This window comes from Amia ocellicauda, chromosome 21 (genome assembly GCF_036373705.1).
Source record: "Amia ocellicauda isolate fAmiCal2 chromosome 21, fAmiCal2.hap1, whole genome shotgun sequence".
Taxonomy (NCBI): Eukaryota; Metazoa; Chordata; class Actinopteri; order Amiiformes; family Amiidae; genus Amia; species Amia ocellicauda.
This window is the reverse complement of record NC_089870.1, coordinates 10,245,490-10,264,366: the sequence shown is the minus strand read 5'-3', so window position 1 is coordinate 10,264,366 and position 18,877 is coordinate 10,245,490. Positions and strand designations below refer to the sequence as shown.

The window sequence follows — 18,877 nt, the reverse complement described above, 5'->3', positions numbered from 1 at the left end:
ATCAATCTCAGGCTGTAAAACAAAGGGGCACATCTTGCCGGGTATACACTGGAAGCCATCCCCATCATAACCGGAGAGACACTGGCAGTCATAAGAGCCCTGTGTGTTATAGCATGTGGCGTGGGGGTGGCATTGCTGGGCTCTGCACTCATCAATATCTGGTGATCGAAAGTAAAAAAGAAATGAGGAAAAGCAACAGGGAAATGGCTGCAGATTCTGTTTTATTTGTTCATTTGTTTTGTTTTTGAAGATATACTACAGTTACCTAGCCTGTGCCTAATCGCTGTTTCAGTGCCACAGACAAAACAGAACAAAATGTACAAGACGACACATATGCTGCCTGACACCCGGTATGAGAACTAGGAATAGCAGGAGAAGGGGTTAATGTGGGGGCTCTTTCTTGGGCCAGTGCGATTTGGCGGAGGCTCAGGGAGAGATCAGCGCCGGTCTGACCTCTCTGCCTTTCAGCTGCATGCTCTCCACAGCACCCTGCAGCCCTCCCTCTCCCACACACATTCTCCTGCTTCAGACATTGGGCCATTGTTAGATTAGGCCCCCTTCAGTGCAGTCACAGTTCATCTTCCTCAGAGATCCCCCTCCTCACACAAGAAGGAGGGTCTCATTTCTTGATAAAAATTGCTTGATGGAAAACACACTGAAAATAATACATCACGGACACACACTTAAGTTTTTATTAAAGGAATACGTTTGTATTTTGGCATTGTAGCTGGATTTCTTACTCACCTAGAGTCATACGAAATCATGGATACCATTTTTAATTATCAGCGTCCAGTTTGAAGAAATTTGAATGTATTGTTTAGTTAGCTTAGCAAAATTGCTGGAAGCAAATGGAAATCGCTGACTCTCATTAGTCGGCTAATAGATCTTTTAAATACTCAGAAGTTTGGCGGTTTGCAATGTGTAGTCTTACAATACTATAAATAGTAAATAAATAGTTCAATACATTCATTAATTTACTGGTAAGCGTAAGAATTTAGTTTCCACATATTTCCTTATTTACGGACTACTTTTGGTTCTGCCTGCACTCTCTGCGTTTTCATTCGCACACAGCGAGCATATCCTTGCACCAACCTCATCACAGCTTATGAAATGTGTAGTTTGGTGAAATAGTTCCAAAAGAAAAATGTTTAAACATATTCATCAAAATACTTTACATTTCACAGCTTTTAAGAATTTAAAAGATCTATTAGATGGCTTTTGAGAGTCAGCGATTTGCGACCATTTGCTTCCAGCAATTGAGTTATGGTAACAAAATCTTAAATTCTTATTTCTTCAAACAGGACACACAGAATTAAAAAAAGGTTTCCATGGATTCATATGACTCTGGGTGAGTAAGACATCTGGCCACAATACCAAAGTATGCCTTTAAACTCCAAGCTGATTTAAAAAAAAAAAAAAAAAAAAAAAAAAAAAAAATGATCGGTTGATATAAGTCAGTTCCCAAGTTAGTGGGCTGTATGCATACAGTGACTGCATTAGAGCCATTAAGGAACTTACTGCTACACTCCTGACAATTGCAGCCCTTGTTCAGAAACTACCTTCCCCAACATTAGCAATGTTTCTGCTGGATGCTCCTCCTCAGTGTTAGTGGAAACTCAGCTGGCAGTTTGTGGGTCTGGCTGTGACGTGGTTTACGGACCATCACGAGTTCTTACCGATGCAGGTGTGCCCGTCAAATCCAAACTCATAGCCGGCCTTGCACTCACAGCGGTGACTGCCTTGAAGGTTGACGCACAGAGCTTGGGAACCACAACTACTGAGACCTTCAGCGCACTCGTCAATATCTGACAGGAAGAGAAAGAGAGCGAGATGGTGTGGTCACAGTGTAGCAGGTCAGCTTTCAAAAACACAAACAGTGCAATCATTTTGTCAACAAACTTCATATAACATGATTGTGCACAGAGAGACCCATGGGAAAGTGTAAGGGATGTAGTCAGAACCAGAGGCCGAAGCGAGCAGTGCGTGTCTGTTTTCGATCACGGTAATAACAGAGGTTAACGTCCCCCCTCTGTGACCTGCACTACCTGCCCTGAGGCCAGAGCAGGTGATGAAATTACACGGTGTTGAGCCCATTTCAACAGCCTTGTAAGACAGCAAATCAGTTCCAGATTTCTGTTGAGACTAGATTGGGAAACATGTGGCTGTTGCAATTATAAGGCTGGTTGAAGATAGGAAAAAAGAAAAGAAAATGGGCCGTGGGGGTGGGGGCGTAGGTGGGGGAGGGGAGGCATCAGCTGGAGAGAGTAACGTGCGACTGCAAAGATATCTCACACCGAGAGGCTCTTGAAACGAGGTGCTAAACCTCCACCATTGCCCCTCTTCAAACACAGCGGCCACAGGTGGGCCACCACCAGACACTGCCGCCTGAACAGCTGCCAGCATGATACCTTTTAGTGGTTTTTGTTTTTAGTGATTACTAATACCAGGAAACACGGGCTTCCTTGTAAATCTCTAAACATCCCCCCTCCCTCCTGCCCAGTTTCCCACACTGGGGTTTAAGGCTTTTAAAGTACGATTTCTCGGTCACATAATGTCTGCTTGGGGCAGGGAGTCACAGTTTTAAACAGAACCATCTTTGAGGAACTCCGTCAATTTAGGTTCAGTAACTAGACCACAGTCCCTCCTTTATGTATGTTTTGTTAAGGACAACTGTAGCTCGGCCCATGTGAAGATGTTAATGTGCTCCATCGATTTCCTTTAGTACTATCCTGAGAAACCAAACTATAAACAGCCCATTCAGATCCCCAAAGCTTCACACAGTTTCGCTGCAAGGCTGACAATGTGCAGATGCACTTCAGCACATTAGTAACATTTATAAAGATAAAAGATTCTCAGGGGAAATGAAGCAGTGCGTCTGACGACTGGCACTCAAAGAAAGTACTACGTGAAGTCCTTTGGGAGGGAGAAATCCCATTCTCCTCTAGTATTACACAGCACAGTAACTGATTCTTCATACAAGACCATGAGAGAACCAAATGTATCATAAACAAAATGGGCAAGAACTTTGGCCCCAGACAGAAAATGGCATTTTTCTGTTAAGCTCAAAAATCCAAACATTCAACATAAACAGCTGAAGTACCAGTTTGTTTATCTTATTGATAGACAGCTGCAAAGCCTCATGCATAGTGTTACAGTCACAGGAATCAGGACCCATACCAGAACAGCTGCGCCCATCCCCTCGGTATCCTGTGGCACACTGGCATCGGTACTGCATGCCCTCGCCCGGCAGGCACTGGGCGGTTGTGTCGCACTCATGGTTGCCTTTGTAGCAGGGGTTCTCAGTCACAGGTGTGGGTTCTGCAGAAGGGACCAAAAAGGTGCTTAAAAAAAACCTCTCCACTAAACAGAAGGCAGAACTCAAGACGTCAGTCTTTCAGGTTACCCAGGTTTGACTCTTTTGGGATAGAAGCTAACAAAATCAGGTTGTTTGTTTGTCTTCCTCACCACACTGATGTACTAGAGTGTAGACGTTATGCTATTCCCAGCTACCACTACCAACCCCCCCCCCCCCATGCACAGCAACTAGACCACAGACCAAAGTAGAGCAGGATGGGAAACAGACGAGTGCTGTGGGAACTCAGCCACACTGGGGTTTGAGCTCCTCCCCCCACCATGGCATCTTTAATTTCCTCACTGATGACAGAACCTCAGTTTCACATCTCACAGAACCCCCCCCCCCCCCAACATCACCGACACAGGCTGCTGTAACTCACAGGGTTTTGGTCTGAGTCGTGACAGGTTTAGAGATTGGGAAGATGTTTTAACTTCGAAAAAGAGTCTGGCGAAAGGTCGGACTGCAGTCTAGAGGAGAAACTAGCACTCGAGGCCTTAACTACAGGTATTAAGCCAAACAGCATGCAGTAACAATGTGGTTGGATTTTACATGGGGCCACATTTTTTGTGTTTTTAGGTGCTTTGTAGGAGCCCTAAGCAGGCTGTTGTTGTGTGATCGCAGGTCAAAGCACTTGACCTCCATGTATAACAGACCTAAAGTGGGTTTGAAACACAAGACCTCACACCGCACTCCAACAAGAGCCTCCATCTCAACTGGGGTCACGTTACCGCAGGGGGGACACATTAACAAAGATAAAATATAAGCACGCCTGACAGAGTCTCTTAGTCTCAGCCTTTATGGTCAGCGGGCCAAGAAACAGCACAGTTGTACCTCTGCAAACACTCTCTGGGGCCTCAGGACAAAAGCCTGCTTCTCCGTTAATGAATGGAGGGACATGCCCCCCATCACTCCCCGTCCCCACTCAGATGCCTTTATCACACACATTAAACAGTTTGGCTTCCTAGCCTCAGGCCATGAACCAATTTACCCAATTATCAAAAGCAGGAGAACTTGTTTGAAGTGCAAGAGACAAGTCCCTTTAAAGTTACTTTTTTTTTTTTTTCCTGTCTTTCAGCTGGTGTCAGCACCTCCGAGAGAGGCAAGTGGGAGGTGAGTGCGGGAAGACGTGCAAAAGATGAAAAAGGGAGAAAAAAATAAGTAGATTGTCAGGCAGGGGATGGAGCACTCCCTTTCTTTCTATGCAGAACAATTAGTCAAGCAGGGGGCCTAACTTGTCAGCAAATAGCTCTGGAAAGGTCAGCAAGAGGAAACACAGGACTCTACTCACAGCCGCCCAGAACAATGAGCCACAATGCGCCACACACTGCAGGTGCACCTCAAAGTGTTGTTCTTCAGTCCTGCTTTATGGGCCTGAGCGCAGATGAACTACCAAGTGCTACAGCCTAACACCTTAAACAAGCAGACCTAAATCAACTGCTTCATTTACACAGATGCATACCAACCTGGCCTTCTCCTGGACAGCTGAACCTTTTGGCTTCACACCAACTAGTGTGGAATGTGCCCCTGCCAGGCCCTCTTCAACATACTAACTGCAGCCCTTATATGCAATGAATGCCCCATTTGAACTCTCTCTTACTGTATTTTCTTAGCTTTATCTTTTGAATCCTTAGCAATATCGCTGCAGACAGTGACATCCACTACCCAGCATGGTTATAAACACTTAATATTTAAATTATCATATTTTGTTTTTTCAATACTGGGCAGGATGCTGAAAGTAAGGAATAGGTTCACATGATTAGCTTAAAAAACAAAGAGGCATTGAGAAAACTATTTAATATTCACTATGGAGTAAGAATAACAAAAAAAGATAGTTATCAAAGTCTATTTTGCATTAATGAGTCTTGTAATAACAAGACATCTTGGAACATTAACGTTTTCTATCAAATTCCTGGAAAGACAAACTGCAGAAGACAGCTACAGATGGATTGTATACTCTTATGTTCTCTCCCACATCTTATTACTCTGTGTTTCCCCAGTGTAGGAGTGTCTGGTCGTTAATAAACCACAGATCCTCCTCACTGCTAATTACTTTGGCTGTATTTCTCACATTTTCTTAGATCTCTTTTTACAACCTTGGAATCACAGACTGAGATTTACTACACTGTACAGTCAAAGTACAGTATATCATAGATCTGTCCACTGTCATATTTTTGCTGTTATTATTCACTTTAGATACCACCCTGGCAGAAAATCTACTTCTGGTACTTTTCTGAGCTCTGGTGAAGAGGTGAAGTGTGTGGGGGTGGGAGTAAAGTGCCAGGCCGAATATACACAGCCCGTCCACACATTCCTGAGCCCAGCTGGGCAGGGGCAGGTCTGGCTGTCCACAGCTGGCATGTGAAGACCATTTCAGAGTACAGCCTACATGGGGATATAAGCCGACACTGTGTTGCCGGTATCTATGCAACATTCCCATGACATCACTGGGCAGCTATTTTACCGCCCTCCCAGTAAATCTGTCATCTGTATGATATTGTTTCAGAGCTGCCAGCACAATAACCCCTTCCTACACCACTGACCTCACTGCCCGCTAATTATTCCATCAGATTTTTCTCCCCAAGGCTACATGCCGAGGCTTCCGTCACTGAATTTTATATTTATTTCACATTTTCCTGGACGCACAGTCATTCAAAAGTGCCAACATTGAAACAGAACAGAGAAGACTGGGACTGCGGAGATTCTCAACCAGAAAATAAGCTCTAGCTCAGAGCTCAAGTTTGGGCCTGATCATAAACAAGAAAAACTGTGACTGGACGTAGTGGCACATCTGACCAAATGCAATCATGGTAGGTCAAAAGTAATAATAAAAATATCAGAGAGTGCATGTCTTAGGAGACATTTCTGTTGTCATCGTCCCTCCTCTCTTGAGCAATGTATCACTGAACAGCTTATTAACAATGACAAATTCTTAATGGGGGTTTAAACTGACAATTCTTTATTTATTCTCCAATCAAGCGCATTATAGTAAAGGATAAACACTTCATGTGTGTATTAACCGTCTACTAACCAATGATGAGGTCAACGTCACATGCTGGGTACCTGCCCATGGTGTGCTCTGCTCTGGGCTAGACAAAGTAAATCAAAATGTTTTTGTAAACAGCCCCTGAATCCGGAGCAGGCAGCGCAGTCTCCTGCACGCTCTGTGTTTACTTAATGGGTATTCACCATAACATCAGAGACCGATGCATCTTCCTATGCTTTCTTTAACTCAACAAATTCCCAAAGCTTGCCATCACTCAGCACTGCCTATTACAGCAACAGATTAGAGACGATATCTGCTTTTATTCTAAAATCAATCAGAGCACTAAGTTAACCTTTCCTAACATGACCTTTTAACCAGTTTATGGTTGACTGCTCAATTTGTAATCAGCAGTACAAACAGTCTTTCTACCTCCTTTGGGGAAAAAAAAAGATAATCTGGAAGTCACTCTTCACCCGTACATGTCTTTGTACTTAAAAGCAGTTTTAGATGTGCTTTACATTCCTTTGTTTTCAAGTTACTTACAGTTATTTTCAATACGTCATCCAGACATCCATAGCAAGTTTAATAACAGGAAGTTTATTGTGTGCCGTAACGGAGCTACATCTACAGCCTGTGATGCCGCAATCTTGGTCAGAATTATTTAACTGGGACAATCACTGAGGCCTTCTCACCACATCTCGATGCACTCTAGCGTGAAAGGGATCCCTTCCCATCCAGCTTTCCGCACATTAATAAAGAACCAGTTGCAAAAATGTTGGGGAGGCTGATGGAGACAAGCTGCTGTAACCCAATATCTTGAAATGGAGGCCACAAGGGCCCTTGTTTTTGTTATGATTTCACTGATAATTTCCTTCTTTCTTTTCAGTGGATTTATTTTTTTAAGTCCTTGTACAGAGCTGGGGTATCAAATAACACTCCAGAATTACTGGCAATAATCACAAAAGACCATGAAAGCAGGGGTTGTCAGTTACCAATGTTGAGAACAGTGTCTATGACTGGGGATACGAGATTGACAAATTCATAATGCAGGGCCCTCCAGTTTGCTTCACATCACTGGAAACAGATTAAATCCTCGCACTCTGTTCACAGATGTGCAAGAACTCCTAAAAAAAAGCAGATTTACCAATCAAAGAAGAAATGGAATGAAAGCACAATCAAACCCTATCGAGAGTTACTGTGGACCAGCACTGACAACAGTTGCGTTAATCTCTTGGGTACACCCTCAATGGGCCAAAACTGACAATCAAACTGGGGTTCTAACCTGAAACCTGTGGCCAATGCCTTGCAGGAACACACAGTGACCTCAGCAAGTCTGTGGCTCTGGTGTGCTATATTGAACCATGGTCTCCTGAGTCACACAGACACCCCAGGGCTCCGGTCCACACAAAAGCAGCCTACCTCCAGGAGTCCCGATCTTGTTGGTGACCGCGTATCGGAGGATGCGCTCTTCCTTGATGTATATTACGAAGACGCGCTCCACGGAGAGCCGCTGGGTGTCCTGGGTGTTGCGGGGGCCGTGTCGACAGTCCCGGTATGAGATGTTCTGACGTAGCTGGTAGGAGAAGCTCTCGGAGCCCCTGTCCATGGACAGGACCTTGTACTGGTGCTCAGATGAGGATGTCACCACTGGCAGAGACAACACACAGACACACGTCACTTCAATCAATCTAAGGCATTCTTAATGGGGGAAAAAGAGCAAGGTCAATATTTGCTGTGTCATGGCATATGACTTGGTATTTTAAATCCTTAGATAATATTTACACTGAATAACTAAGGCAGTGGTAAGAAAATTGTCAGTAAGAATGACCTTTCTAATTCAGACCATCTAGTTGCTCAGCCTAGAATAGTGTATAAGGGATGATTTTCATTAAACCTCCCAGTACTATACACTAGAACATACAATTAAACAGAACTGTTTACCTTTCTGTTGTATCAAAACCCAGACATCATTAACTTTAGAAGAAAACCAAAACTGACCACAAAATGTTACAAAACTCTGGATTTATTTTTAGCCCGACCTTTGAGCTGAACCACTGATTTTTATCTGAATGATGAAAGCAGATTTTCAGACTAGCAGAGATAACAATGGTACTACATCACTGCATTCACAGGATAACAAACCAACTTTGATAACTAGGCATTGTTTTGAGCCCCCAAGGTTTTCACAGGTTTTAATCAAAATTCAATGCATACCTGTCTGAGCACAACACACTACTAATTAAAGTAGGCCAGCCTCTCAGGTATTTTGGGTAATGGTGTATGATTTTATCAACAAATTAAATTAAATTACCTCTCAAATATAAGCCATGCATGCCGATGATCATGTGTTTAAAATATATCGGTGGTAAAAGAAAAGCATGCGTTTGAGTATTTGTCACGCCATGCTGTACCTGATGGGTGGTAGTGGTACGTCTCCGTGTACGGCTCAATCTGCAGAGTGGCGCCGGGGGGGACGAAGGGAATATCTCCATGTATACGAGCGTCGACTGCAAGGTAGTTCTGGGAGTCCAGGCCCTGGGCAGTCTGGACAATACTGAGCCGCTGATTGCCAGGATGGAAAGTCACTTCAGCATGGCGAGTAAACTCCGCACCTGAAGGCAAGGCCAGACAGCCATTTGGCCATGAGAGATGAGGCACACCACTGAGACTCACAATCACATTGCTCCTAACAGGACTACTCAACTTCAAGAGTATGGCCTCAAAAGCCTAGAAAGTACTCATGAAGCAAACATGCATTTAGTTTTCAATGTAAAATCCTTATTATTATAAAAATCTCATCCTCGCCATTACCGGCAGTAGCAGCAGCCCTTTCTTAATGACAATCATGACCTGTGCAATTCATCGCCGAGGTCTTTACTCACTTACCGGTCACACCGAAGCCGTTCTTGTGTCCGGGCAGCTCCAGGGCGAAGAGCCAGCCAAACAGCCCCCCGATGGTGAAGACAGGCATCAGCGCCCAGCCCAGCGGCTCGGGGACCTGGCTGATGGCGGTGTAGGCCCTCCCATCGCTCACCACCACATAGGCATGCAGGTCCACACCGTCCAGATCCACCGGGGTGGCACCCACAGATATTCGGCCACTCACTTTGCCGTTCACGCGGTGAGGGGCACCTGCACACACAACCACAGTCAAAGCCAGCGGCACACATTCATATAACTTTAATGTCATGTTAAATTTACAAGTTATTTTAATTTTTTATTAAAATGAAAAAACAATACCCAGAGGTACAAAGTGAAAAAATAAGCTGGTAACTCGGTTAACTTTAATAAGCACTTTATTGCCACTTCCCTACTTTTTGTATTTCTTTCTTCATTAAGAAAAACAGGTTAACTTATTGCGACGGGAAAAGTTTTATGAATACGGCCCAACATCTTGTAAAATAACTAGCATACAGAGTGTTTTCTGTTCTCTGGGTTGTATTCTCTGCTCTACGATAGCTGGACTTTCAAAAGAAACTGTAGAAGGAATATACCCACCTAACTATGCAACCTCTTTCGAACCAAAAATGCCAGCTGTTTATTCTTTTAACTTACTATTAATAACTGTTCAGCACACACAGTAAGCCTCAAGACTCTAAGATTGAATTCCTAAAGCAGTTGTGTTTTCCACAAGGATTCAAGTGTCAGGGCTGACAGTGCAAAACCGTTTGCCAGTTCTGCATCAGAGGAACAGAGTTTGCAATGTTGTACTTATTAATAAACATAAGCATACGTCTGGTTATGTATGCCACAATAAACAAAGAGATCACTAGTGGTAGGAATGCATACTCTTATTCAAATTAAAATCCATGGCAGGGGTCGCTAAAACAAGTTCTGAATTATGTGGACCCAGTGTCATTTACAAATGCAGCTTTGTCTTGTTTGTGTTTGTCTCATGTTTTGTTAAAAAAAAAAAAGTTTTTCTTCCTTTAAAATGTTGCCAATTACTGTGGCTGAGATACGATAAGACGCTCACGCTTAAACACAGAAAACAGTTGTTTCATCGGAACAAGGGCAATGTATGTTAGACTGTATATTTTCCTTAAGTATACAGCTAGACCACCTAAGACCTTAATACCAAGACTTGTTCTTGATGTTGTTTACATCAAGAACGATAAAAGAGGCTGCGGAAAATAATTAGGATGTAAGTGCTGTCTCTGAGAAGGAATGTTTGCCACAAGAAGCAATTATTTTGACTGCTCGAGAATCCTGTACAGTGTCCGTATGAAAGGCTTGTTTTAAAAAGCCATCACAGCGTCAAAAGTGTTGATTTGGCAGGAAATAACTGGAGGCCAGGAACAAGATGACGTTGTTCCATGCCTAGCTGGCTGGAAGGAAGCCCGAATCCACCAAGTTTTGTAACAGCTCACTATGAACACTGACTCCAGATCGGACAGTCAGAGAACATTGCAAAAATATAATAAATTGAACTGCATTGTAACATAAGAGGCATGGATTGAGCATATCTTCTGCCTAACTAAAGTAACAGATGAATTATCTTAAAGTACATCAAGTAATAATATTGTTTCCAAAACCTTCACATTATACAGTTCTGCGATTCTTTTTTCCCATTTGAATAATAGCACTTAATGATTCTTGCTTATATGTTATACCTGTTATTGCTTGCTTATGAACTATTCCAAAGAAAACCGCCTGTGGACAGGATTAGAGAAAAAGAAAAACGATGAAGTAGGCAGAAAATTTAAGAACTATTATGTATGACCTGGGACAATATATAATATGGAATAATTAATCTTTATAGTTCGTCAGTTTTCATAATTGACTGAATACAGTCATTGATGTTTAAAAGGCCCCTACTCTTCCTGAAACCAAAGTAAACATTGCTCACTTTCCTAAGCCTGCCCAAGGGTCATCCTTCAGTAGCCCGGACGAGACAGTCTTGGACTATTCAGACAACACGTACATGGATGGAGGAGAATGTCTCGTGACTCATTCCGAGAACACCCCCTTCATTTTTACACCCACATCCTCTTTATTACACGTCCTTTTCCACCCACAAAACCCCCTCATGTCATCCCCTGCTTACCGTCAGGCAAACAGTGTCTCCCGTTCCCATAATAGCTGGACTGGCAATGGCAGCAGAAACCTGAGGAGTAATCGACACAGCGTCCATGCTGGGAGCACTGCTGCTGGAACCTGGCACACGTCTCCTTGTTGTCTGTGCTGTACTCGATGACTGCGGTGAGAGGGTTAAAACAGTGGGGGGTTAGGGAGAGCAAGTGTTGAGTCACGGCTAAGAGACTAATACCAGGACTTACATATGGGTAAGGCCACCATGCGACAGCCTATTGCACCTATCCCTGTATAAAGCATGCAGCACACAACACACTGAATGATTTCAAATATGTTGGTCTGATATTTGGGGAGTCAAGTTTTCTAAACCCAGTAAAGTGGAGATAGCAGTAGCCAGGTGAGATATATAATCAAACATGTCCTTTTTCAAGATATCTGCTTTAAATGCCTTTGATTCATGACTCACTGTCTGATTATTGCATTTCCTCCAAACCATAAGTGTTTCCCTGTAAGTAAAACACTGACTTACGAAGACCAGACATTTTCATCTTAATATTCACTGGAGTAACATATGTAGACGTTGTGAACAGTTCAATGCTGCCTAAACGAGTCAAAGGCTTTATTAACCACATCTAAGGACTGGCCTGGTTGGGTAATTGAACAATAAAACAACTAAATATAAACACTCTTCTGACTCACCTCCTGTGTCAAAGTTCACATCTTCATCCACACTGACCACGTGACCTCGGGAGAGAGGGGGGCTGCTCTCCAGAATGGGCACCACTTCACCCAGGGGATAGACTGACAGCACCTCCAGCTCAGTATGGTCTGGCTGAAAGGGCTGAGGCTGACTGGCATCTTCAGGGGGACTGTTCCTAGGCTGAGGCAGAGGGTGCTCCCTGGGACCAGAAGGTCGGGGTTCAGGGGCTCGGGTGGCCAAGATCTGTGGCCTGGAGGGCTCTGGATGGTCCCGGTTGGAGAACTCTGGGCGGAGATGGCCCGGTTCCTCCTCTGGCTCAGAATAAGGAGGAGGCTGTATGGAGGCACCGCGACCTGGCTCTTGAGTTTCAGGAAAGGCAGGAAGAGGGAAGGCAGGCTCTTTCTGGTCGAGGTCAGGGATGTCCGTGGTGGGATACTCTAGTTCAGACTGATCTTCGTAGTCCTCATCAGGGTAATCTTCATCAGGGTAGTCTGCATCGGTCTCGGAGGGCCCATTGGGGTTACTGTCCAGAGTCGCCACCGACGCTCCCACAACAGAGAGCCCCCCAACCTCCGCAGGGACCACGTTGTCCAGGGAGAAGCTGCTCCCAACGTGGAAGATCCACAGCCCTGGCACACCAGAGTTCCCCGTCCTGTGGAAGGGAAGGAATTACATATACATAAACAAGGAGTCTAAAAATCGGTAGATATTCCAGAGTAGAACATTGCCAACAATATCACACAAGAATGTTACGAATCCATAGAAAACTATGGATAAATATAGTGTGGCCGCCAATAGAATAACATTTAAATTCTTCAAGATTTTGTCTGGGCATTTTACATATTTTATCATGGATGAAAGGAAAAACAAAGGAGATGTTGGCTGGGGTAGAAAGCAGTGACTTTATACATTGGCTACTTTCCTGCAAAACCCAATAGCGTTGCCTTACTGTCAATCCCCAAATTGGGCTTGATTCTTTCATTCTTGTATCAGTCCAATTTAGGAAGCATTCAAAATGAGTCGCCGAAAAAACACAGGCATACTTAAATAAATGTATGTCCTCTCTGAGACTCAAAGTGGTCAAAAGAGAATGAGCTTGGTCATCCCACAATGTGTCGGTGTTCTACGAGGGGCCACTCACTGGTACAGGTTCTTGACAGTTTGCTCTGTGCTCGTCACACTGTAGTAAGGGCCCTCAATGCGAGAGATCAGCATGAAGGGAACCTCCCCCTTGGAGAAGCCCACCCGGGCAGGCAGCTCCAACTGCACGTTGTAGGACTCTTTGGGACGAGTGCCGAAGAACTGCAGCCCATCCTCGGGGTACAGAAACAGGGCGTAAGTGTCCCTCTCATCGTAGGCCAGCACTGCCTGGAAGGTGTTCACCTGACGGAGAGAAAAATCACACGGCATTGTTAGCCACCCCTGAACTCACAGCAGTCTCTACATTTCAAAACAAGGAGCAGAATGACATTTATTACAGCTGACATACGGGGGAAGTAGAAAAGTTCAAGGACTCCACAACACCATACAGTGAGGGAAAAAAGTATTTGATCCCCTGCTGATTTTGTATGTTTGCCCACTGACAAAGAAATGATCAGTCTATAATTTTAATGGTAGGTGTATTTTAACAGTGAGAGACAGAATAACAACAAAAAAATCCAGAAAAAACGCATTTCAAAAAAGTTATAAATTGATTTGCATGTTAATGAGGGAAATAAGTATTTGACCCCTTCGACTTAGTACTTGGTGGCAAAACCCTTGTTGGCAATCACAGAGGTCAGACGTTTCTTGTAGTTGGCCACCAGGTTTGCACACATCTCAGGAGGGATTTTGTCCCACTCCTCTTTGCAGATCCTCTCCAAGTCATTAAGGTTTCGAGGCTGACGTTTGGCAACTCGAACCTTCAGCTCCCTCCACAGATTTTCTATGGAATTAAGGTCTGGAGACTGGCTAGGCCACTCCAGGACCTTAATGTGCTTCTTCTTGAGCCACTCCTTTGTTGCCTTGGCTGTGTGTTTTGGGTCATTGTCATGCTGGAATACCCATCCACGACCCATTTTCAATGCCCTGGCTGAGGGAAGGAGGTTCTCACCCAAGATTTGACGGTACATGGCCCCGTCCATCGTCCCTTTGATGCGGTGCAGTTGTCCTGTCCCCTTAGCAGAAAAACACCCCCAAAGCATAATGTTTCCACCTCCATGTTTGACGGTGGGGATGGTGTTCTTGGGGTCATTCCTCCTCCTCCAAAAACGGCGAGTTGAGTTGATGCCAAAGAGCTCGATTTTAGTCTGACCACAACTCTTTCACCCAGTTCTCCTCTGAATCATTCAGATGTTCATTGGCAAACTTCAGACGGGCCTGTACATATGCTTTCTTGAGCAGGGGGACCTAGCGGATGCTGCAGGATTTCAGTCCTTCACGGCGTAGTGCGTTACCAATGGTTTTCTTGGTGACTATGGTCCCAGCTGCCTTGAGATCATTAACAAGATCCTCCCGTGTAGTTCTGGGCTGATTCCTCACCGTTCTCATGATCATTGAAACTCCATGAGGTGAGATCTTGCATGGAGCCCCAGACCGAGGGAGTTATTTTGTGTTTCTTCCATTTGCGAATAATCGCACCAACTGTTGTCACCTTCTCACCAAGCTGCTTGGCGATGGTCTTGTAGCCCATTCCAGCCTTGTGTAGGTCTATAATCTTGTCCCTGACATCCTTGCACAGCTCTTTGGTCTTGGCCATGGTGGAGAGTTTGGAATCTGATTGATTGATTGCTTCTGTGGACAGGTGTCTTTTATACAGGTAACGAGCTGAGATTAGGAGCAGTCCCTTTAAGAGAGTGCTCCTAATCTCAGCTCGTTACCTGTATAAAAGACACCTGGGAGCCAGAAATGTTGCTGATTGATAGGGGATCAAATACTTATTTCCCTCATTAACATGCAAATCAATGTATAACTTTTTTGAAATGTGTTTTTCTGGATTTTTTTGTTGTTATTCTGTCTCTCACTGTTAAAATACACCTACCATTAAAATTATAGACTGATCATTTCTTTGTCAGTGGGCAAACATACAAAATCAGCAGGGGATCAAATACTTTTTTCCCTCACTGTATATCCCTAGCATTGATATGCAACTAAACAACACAGAGGCCTCTGCATTAGAATCCAGCATTCATTCATCTTTTGAGCTCCGTCTGAAGGGTGGATTGACAAGAAATATGTATCCAGATGTTTTTCATGACTAAAGCTGTTTAGCTTAATGAATATCCTAAGGGGGGCTATTCAACATTAATAGTATACATATGAATGTATAACAAGGCTTTGGTTCTGTAGGTATCTTTTTTTTCCTCAAAGTTTTTATGTTATAAATAAAAGTGCCATTTTCACAAGTCTCCTGATTACTGCACACTGTGGAAAGGTTCAGCTCAATAAAGCATTTTAATAGATTTGTAGTATAATTTAATTGCTGTAACTTCCCCCCCCCCCCTCCCACCCACTGTTCTTCACACACCATTTAAAACTAAATAAAAGTATTTGCTTCTAGGTCTATAATTAAGCCTAGTTTCTAAGCATGTCTTGAAGTGGAAGTTTGCTTTTCAATTCCTTTTACACTGGCTCTATGTTGGAGTAAGCAAATTAAAACATTTCAAAATGTTTTTCCCCCCCATTTTTTAAAATTTTGTATTTTCATAACAAAGAGGCCTCAGGGACCACCCATAAAGACAAAACTGATCCGACTGGTGAAGTATGGCTAATAGAGCTTGCTTCCTTACTTACCAAGAGGTTTGAAGCAATTAAATCTTTGCAAAAAATAAACTGAACAATTCAGTATTATGTTTAAACCCTTTTACCTGTCCACCAAAAAAGAGCCTAATTTTGTGTTAAACACTGACCAGCCCTCTATGATGAACTGTGAGCAATGGAGACATCCCCTCCACGCTGCCACATACCTCAGGGAGGAGAGCTGCATCTGGCACTGACTGAAGTCAGATCTCAACTCCAAATTCCTCAGATCCCCTTCCTCTATTGTAATTACAAGACCACACTGCCTCGGAGCAGTGTTGCAACACGTCCATAAACAAGATTGTTTAAAGATGTTATTCTAAATAATTAGGCACCCACGCGTGGCAGGATACAAATGGGTTTAGCTGAGGCTGACAGCTCTATGCAAGCCAGGTGATGGGACAGCAGAAGACTGAGAACTGGCGCTCGGCAGGAAGAGCAAAAGGGTTTGATACGGCACAAACCGGCACTTTTATTTTTAGCTGTTTGTTTGTGCAATTAGCAGATCTTTCTAAAATCTTCCTTTGGGGAGGTGGACTGAAATTTCATTATCAGGGGATGTGACATCTATGGCAGTTATGAAAGATAGCGGAGATGCATTCTGGGATCACCAGTTCTCTTCAAGACTGACCTTCCAAAGCCACAGTCCACAAGCTCTGCACTGCGCTCGTTATAAACCCACCTAAGAACTGCAAAATAACTGATTTGATTACTAAAATGTCAAAGATGGTAAAGTTGAGTACGTAAGACAAAAGTGGTTTTCAGTTCCCTTAGAAATACACAGAAACTACAACAAAAAGCAGCTGTTGACAATTTGTTTATTAAGGTGTAACCATGGCCTTAATGCCAGATGCAATTTCCAGTGTATTACAGTGATGTGTGATCCCTGCATTTATGCCTCCATATTTGCCAGACTATTTCAAACAAGTCCTTGTATGTGCCACTGAGATTTTAAACGATTACACACCATTTGGACTCATAATAGTCTACTTGTGTGCTCCAGTTTAATTTTCATTTAAAGGGCTCAAAGAATTAGATTAAAGAGCACAGTCCTCCATTATTGTAATGGGCACCAGCAGCAACAGCACACTAGTTTACTACAGAGAACACAAACCTTCCCTTCAGCAGAGTTACGTACTATTTTCCCCAAAGACTATGTGCTTCAATAATGCAATGGTGTGCTATGGTAGAACGGCCACAAAACGTTGACAGCTTGAACACATTACATATGACATGCAGTAGCTGGCAAAACAGCAGTGAAAACTTGATATGAATCTTTTTGAACCCTACTTTCAAATGAACACTTGCACAGAACACCAACTGGAAAACAAAAACAGAAGAGGGGGCTGACATTTGTTGCACAAGAAGTGTTTCAACACTTTTCTGTGAGCAGGTAAGAACATCAAATACATTTCTATAAGAGGCACCAGCTGTATACTGTAACCAGACCGCCTTGCCGTAAAAGAAACCGCCCAACACTCTCTCAACACACATCTATGGGCTGCTGACAGCGACTCTTCGGTACACTACTTTGTTAATCTACACAGTCAGAGAGGTTGCTCTGTAGCTGAGGTACACATCGCCTAAGACATCTGAAACGGACAACTGAGAGATAAGGGACAAACACAGCATCCCTACCCTGTTGGAAGGCCCTGCGTTGGGGCTCAGCTCCTCGTATGGCCCCACGTTCTCCCAGGTTGCGATGACGGCGTGGGTGGGGGTGAAGGCCCTGCGTGGGAAGCCCCTCTTCACCTCTTCTGCGGCGCGCAACAGCACGCTTGGGGACTCGTCCACCCTGTAGGAGATGGCTCCTTTACCCTTGCTGGTGTCTATGTCGGCCAGAAAGGGCGCAATAACGGGAAAGTCTGTGGGGAAGCCGTCGTCCACATACTGGGTTTCCCTGGGAAGATCCTGCGTCGAGATGATTCCATTGGTGGCCACCTTGAGGAACGAGAGAGAAGCCAGGAGGATCTAATTTTGACTCTTCAATATATATAGAAACTTAGATCATAAATACCTTCTTTTAGGTTTATACTGATCTCTTACTTTCAGTGAATTACTTGATGCATCTTATTTTTCTCATTTGCGTATTTTATGGTGTTGTATTGTTATTCAGGAACAAACAGTATGCCCCGGTCTCCTCACAGCAAAGTGCAAATCCCCCCATCCCCCTCCTCCACCACCCAGACAGAGCAGCAGCTGTATGGGGAGCAGCAAGCTGTTGCAGTTTGTATCACTGTACAATGTAAAGGACATCCTTGACATATTTATGGTTGTTTAGACGTAAATACGTAGAAGTTGCCAAGCATTTAATTGTTTGTATCACTTTCAAGGAAAAAAATAAAGCTAGTTTTCTTTCTTGAACTTTTTATCAACTACATACACGGTCATGTCTTTTGCAACAGCATTAATGATGATCATCATAATGAATAATAATAGATAAGTCAAATTGTTTTACATTGACGTTCAAGGAGTAAAGACAAGATATGTTACTAATTGATGTGTTTGCATATACACTGTAATTCAGTCCCCGGACGCAGTCAGTATACAAATAGAAAAGTTGCATAAAGATGTATAGACACAAATAATCTGTCCACAGTAGGCGACATGAATGAACACAGACGCTGACTTACATAGAGATCGCTGTACTTGGTGTCGTAGAAATACAGGGGCTGCCGCAGCCGCAGCACCGCCGAGGTTTCATCGTCTCCTTGCTGCAGAGTCAGGTCTCCTCTCTGTGGCCCGTGAGGGAAGAGATCGCGCCTGTGCAGCGCAGCCACCGCACACACACTGCACGCAGCACCGAGCAGCAGCGCTGTCACTTGGGCCAACATTTTCATTTCAAGATGCGCACCGATGCTGCATTTGTGTGCTTACAGGAGGGCAGACAAGCGACTGGGAGAGGAGAGAGAGAGGGGTCCCACGGAGGAGCAGCTGCAAGGAGTTTAATTCCTACAGCCAGATGGAGAGGAGTTTCAGCCCAGATCCACTTCTACCTCTGACCTGAAGTTAACTAGAGAGTTTGGGG

At 43.9% G+C, this 18,877-nt stretch overlaps 1 protein-coding gene across 2 annotated transcripts in view; it reads right to left on the bottom strand.

The window, feature by feature from the left end:
* The window catches only part of nid2a (nidogen 2a (osteonidogen)), a 37,161-nt gene extending 18,284 nt beyond the window's left edge, over positions 1-18,877 (bottom strand). For both annotated transcript variants that reach the window (XM_066694737.1, XM_066694736.1), the window contains exons 1-10: positions 18,483-18,877; positions 17,488-17,790; positions 13,214-13,455; positions 12,072-12,724; positions 11,386-11,535; positions 9,225-9,470; positions 8,750-8,950; positions 7,758-7,985; positions 3,178-3,318; positions 1,677-1,805 (exon numbers count right to left, since the gene is read on the bottom strand). In XM_066694737.1, coding sequence (XP_066550834.1) covers positions 1,677-1,805; positions 3,178-3,318; positions 7,758-7,985; positions 8,750-8,950; positions 9,225-9,470; positions 11,386-11,535; positions 12,072-12,724; positions 13,214-13,455; positions 17,488-17,790; positions 18,483-18,689 — 2,500 coding nt within the window. In that variant the 5' untranslated portion in view covers positions 18,690-18,877. The remainder of the gene's footprint in view (positions 1-1,676; positions 1,806-3,177; positions 3,319-7,757; positions 7,986-8,749; positions 8,951-9,224; positions 9,471-11,385; positions 11,536-12,071; positions 12,725-13,213; positions 13,456-17,487; positions 17,791-18,482) is intronic.